A 4,594-nucleotide genomic window follows, 5' to 3' on the forward strand; every position below is an offset into this window, starting at 1 on the left:
GAAGGTGAAAGTGTAATTCTCAACCCCACTGCCCTCCGACTCCTGTTAGGTTTCCCACTCTTTGTAGTGAGCAGGGAAAACATTTATCTGTGCCCACAAATCTCAATCAGTCGGGCAATCAGGCACATCAGCACTCCTCGGGAATATCATTTCCTTTGAAAGGCTTTATCAATCCATCTGGTGTGCGCTCAGCCCTATCCTCTCCCTTGATTAATTATTCTGTCCTACCCCTCGTTGACTTTGATGCTTGCTTGTTGAAACAAGCCCTCAGAATACAGGAAATGTGCTTTTTAATCAAAATAGCGCACAACGCTACCTGCTAGGCCTGGGGAAGGCGTGTGCCCTTTGCTACGCAAAGCGATCTGCTGGCTTTGAAGCAGAGCTGGCTGAGATAATCAAGCTGCTCTTTTCCCTGCCTCCCCCTTCTCCATACTCCTTTAGTTTATTTTTTTAGAAGTAGGTTATCCAGGGCAAGCAAGCCCCAAGCATAATAAGCCAGCAGTGTCAGCCATCCAGAAAGCCGGCCCCCGCTCGTGGGACCGAGTGCAGAAAGGAATGTGTCTATATGCAAGCAAGGCCCGTGAGCCACTCAACACCCATTGAAGCCCACCATAAGGGGCACAAATTGGATCGGCCTCATGTGAGGCCCTGGCCATGGGGATAAATTTTACCCTCAGCAGCGCTCCATGTTGGGGCTTGCATAGAGTCTTGTTTTTCTACTGACCATTTTGCAAATGCAGCTTGATCCCAAAGGCAAGGGTGAGAAATAATTTAGTATCACTGAGTACTCTTTGAATTGCTCATCCCTGCTTTTAACAAAAGGTGAGTTGGATGCCGATGGAAATTGCTGCTGAAATCAGTTGAGAGTTAGGTACTTAGCACCTGTGAAGATCTGGGCCTGGATTCAGTCCAGCGGGAATCTTTCCATAGTCTCAAGCTTTGGGCCACACCCTGAGACACTGGCTGAGACTTGGAGCATTTGCCAGAAGTTAAGCTCTTTTTCCAAGGAGAGAGGTCATATATAATCCATCCACTATTTATCTTCCCTCTCTCAGCTGAGTGGGTCTCTCCCTCTGTCTCCATCTGGGCAAGCCGCAGTTCTTGGTTGGCCTTGCTATTCACTCGTGGCTAGGAAGGGGGACACACTCAGTGTCCCCTGAGCAGAACCATTTCTTCTAAGCCACCCCTTTGGGTAGGGCTCTCTCACCTTCACTCTGAGCATGAGCTGCTGATCTCTTATCAGCTGTTTATGTTTAGACTTGGAAGGGGCAAATAACTCCCAGTTCCTCTGACAACACTTAAGCCTGAGCCACCATTTTATTACGTGAGCAAACATCTGATAGCCCCAGAGCCCATCCCTAATGACATGTCATAGAAGCCTCTTGGCGTCTCCTTATCTCTGCCTTATGATGTTTGCTGTGCACTGAAACCTGCAAGGTCACCTGCAGCTTCCCAGCCTCCATCCAAAATCCAAAAACTGAGGAGCAGCGTGTGTGCGTGCACGTGCATTGGGGGCAACCATGTGGCATGGGGGAAACTCAGGAGTGAAGGCTCATGAGATCTAGAGGTGAGAAATTGCCAAGGCCAGGTGTAGGAGGTAGCAGCTATTGGGCAGTGCTACCAAAGGTCGTGCACGTTAGGGTACGGCCTTGCCCTGCCTCACCCAAGTGTCTGTGTTTGCTGCGTAGTACTCTCAGTCCTTGGAGCTGTTTGTGGCATAAGACAGGAATCTTGTTGGGAATGGGCCGAGGGCATGAAGAGCCCTGGAGGAGGGGCGGTAAATGAAGCAAAAAGACATAGAAACCCAAAGAAGCGTAGTGACGTGCAAAGCCTTTCCTCTCGCTTTGAATGGAGGCGATGTCAGTGTGAGTGCAGAAAGCAGAACTTGAGTCCTAAATGCAGCCACCAAACACATGCAGCAGAGGTAGGAGCGGTCAGCGACCGAGATGTCTGCCAAGGTGCGAGTCCATCCCGTGCAGAAGGAACCAGTTAAGGTGGGAGCTCCTCTCTCCATTCTCTGCCAAGGCTGCCAGTGGACCCCTGTCTACTAGGGATCGAGCCCTTCACTCCCTCCACATGAGTCACAGAAAAGCCATTGCTTGGTAATGACTCCTGGCCTGTAATGTGACCTTGCCCCCCCAAGCAGCTTTCAACTCGTGAGACTGCATTTACTCGGTCGGCAGATCAGCATACGCTTCGCTGGTCTTGGCAGCCTGGCAAAGGGGAACAAACTGGTCTCGGAACAGCTTCTCCAACAGGCTGGGCACGAATAGGCACTTTATTTGGTCGGATCTGGCAAGAAAACTCTTCTGCCTCTGCATGTTCCCTATTGCAGTGCCAGAGGCCCTGGGCACAGTCCAGCACCCGGTGAATCAGTATTGTCCTATTGACTTTGGCAGTTGGGACTAGGCTTCACAGGGCTCCTCAGTTACCACCTCAGTGCTGTGTCTCATGGAAATCTCTGGGTAAAAGCTGTGGGCCCGAGGCTGCAACCTTGGAGCATTGAATGGAGCAAGGGGGAAATGAGGAGAGGTAGGTCTGAGCTCCAGGATAGTAGTAGATCTGCTTGGATTCAGAGATTGCTGCAGAAATCCTGGGAGTATCAGCTGGTGTCACCTTGCAGACCCCGTGCAGGCTGGCAAATTTGGCTGCTCTAGGGTTGTGGAAGCAGAAATGTGAATTACTGACTCTGTTGCATTGAGAGTTTTGTGAATGCTAGAATGGCCCTGAAAGCTCATTCCTGATGGCCATTAAAAGGCATCCTGTTCCCCCGCTTTACACGTGGTAACGCGGCATGCATGATCTCTAAGTCACATCTCCTGCTTCTCTCCCACTTTCTCTCCTAGTGCCCCCTGCAAGCCTGGTGATGTTCCACACCTCACTGCCTTTGCACCTAGTGACCGGAGCTTATTTTCCACAACATCACGCCGGTAACCAACCAAGTCTGGGGAGCGTTGCTATAGAGGAGCTCAGCCAGCTTGTCTAGCGCCATAGCGAGGAGCCGATTCGCCTGAAAAAGAGCTGGAGTTTCGTGACGAATAGCCAACCTTCTGCAACTGGACAGGAGCAAGGCTCTGTCCACAAGGTGCCTCATCCCAGAGACCGTGCTCTTCCTTCCCTTCGCACAGTATTTCCAGGACGTGTCTTGAGGATTTTAAGTATTTGCCTTCTAGAGGCTGTTGCCTTTTGTGAGAAAATAAGAACAAAACTGACTGAGAACTGGCAGAAGAGGAGAGGAAGATCAATGCTATTTAACTTATATTTCTCCACCAAAGGGACTGGTGAGAGACTTGGATCTGTTACTTAGAATTTGGAAGGAGGAATCACCTGTGCTGTTGAACTGAGCCAACTACCCTGTAAATATAGATAAGCCTCCGTCCTCCCCAAGCCTTTCACTGTCACCTATACATAGAGATTTATATGAAAGCAGTCAATTGTGTCCAATGGATGTAAACTACTGTAATTAAGTGCAATTTCCCCACCTGTATATATTGGCCAAAATTCTCATACTTCTCCTTTTGTAAAGGTCAGAGCTGAGGTGTTTTGGTTTTCTTTCCCTTTTTTGTTTTCCTTTTCTTTCAATGAGTGAATTCATAAGGAGAGGCCTGGCCATACTCAAGGGTGTCAGTCCCCCAGCATTGCACTGGCTGCTCGACCGGAGGACCGACACAAATGCGCGCCTCTGCAGAGCTTAAAGGCCGACAAGCTGCAGCATAGTCAATAGTCCTGTCTAATAGGAGCCCACGCTTGAGAAAGGACCAGGGATGAAATAAGTGACCCAGTGACTTGCCATGACTGGCACGATCCATTTGGTGGCGACTATCAACATGCGGCTCTCGACTATTATTATTTTCTTTTTGCTGTTTCGATTGAGGCTAGGCAAGGGTGGAGAAGAGTTCACATGGGTGTAGTGAGACATGTAGACCATTTCTGGAGTCTTCCTTTTTTCAGATGTGTGTAGTTTCCAAGGGAAACTGCTGCTACGATCTGAATGGGTGCATAAGATGGTATTTTTGGTAGGAACATCCTATACCTGCCGGGGGGTTAGATGCCCCAATCTTCCTTTTTTCAGAGAAGGGATTGGGAAGTAGGGAGCGGGCCCCTGTCTGATTTCCATTTTACATTGTAAATTGGACTAGGGTGAACTTTGTTAACCTTACCTCTTTCAATAAATGGGTCACCCTTGTCTTCCTAATGCTACGTTCTAACTTGCTGGTAGCTGTCACATCTTTGCACTTGGATGGAACATCTCTAGTGCTGTGAGTTCAAGAGTGGGTCACACAAACAGCTAGAGACGTTGGCTGATTGTCCTACCTTGGCTCAGCAGGATCTATCTCTTGCTCTATGACCAATCCCTTTTAGTGGGACAGCTCACAGCGTGAGATACTGTTCCTTATGGGTAGGGGTGTGACAGTCTGGGCCCAAGACAGAAAGATCTATGCTGGAAAGTGATCAAGAAGGAGTTGGGATGGGTATATTTGAGTGCCTGCTTTCACTGATGACAATCGATGCAGCTACTATATTGTGGGCAGTGAAGGATTCGCTTCAGGCAGACATTACTGGGAAATGGAAGTGGAAGAGGGGGAGGGTGGAT

At 49.2% G+C, this 4,594-nt stretch overlaps 1 protein-coding gene across 1 annotated transcript in view; it reads left to right on the top strand.

Annotated features, from left to right (window-relative positions):
* Positions 1–4,196, top strand: part of HNF1B (HNF1 homeobox B) — a gene marked incomplete at its 5' end in the record, with an annotated part of 52,279 nt that extends 48,083 nt beyond the window's left edge. Inside the window, one exon of the mRNA XM_019510948.1 lies at positions 2,847–4,196. Coding sequence (XP_019366493.1) covers positions 2,847–2,867 — 21 coding nt within the window. The remainder of the gene's footprint in view (positions 1–2,846) is intronic.
* Between the last annotated feature and the right edge of the window lie 398 nt (positions 4,197–4,594).

This window comes from Gavialis gangeticus, unplaced genomic scaffold, assembly GCF_001723915.1.
Source record: "Gavialis gangeticus isolate Ggan-Ray unplaced genomic scaffold, GavGan_comp1, whole genome shotgun sequence".
NCBI lineage: Eukaryota > Metazoa > Chordata > Crocodylia > Gavialidae > Gavialis > Gavialis gangeticus.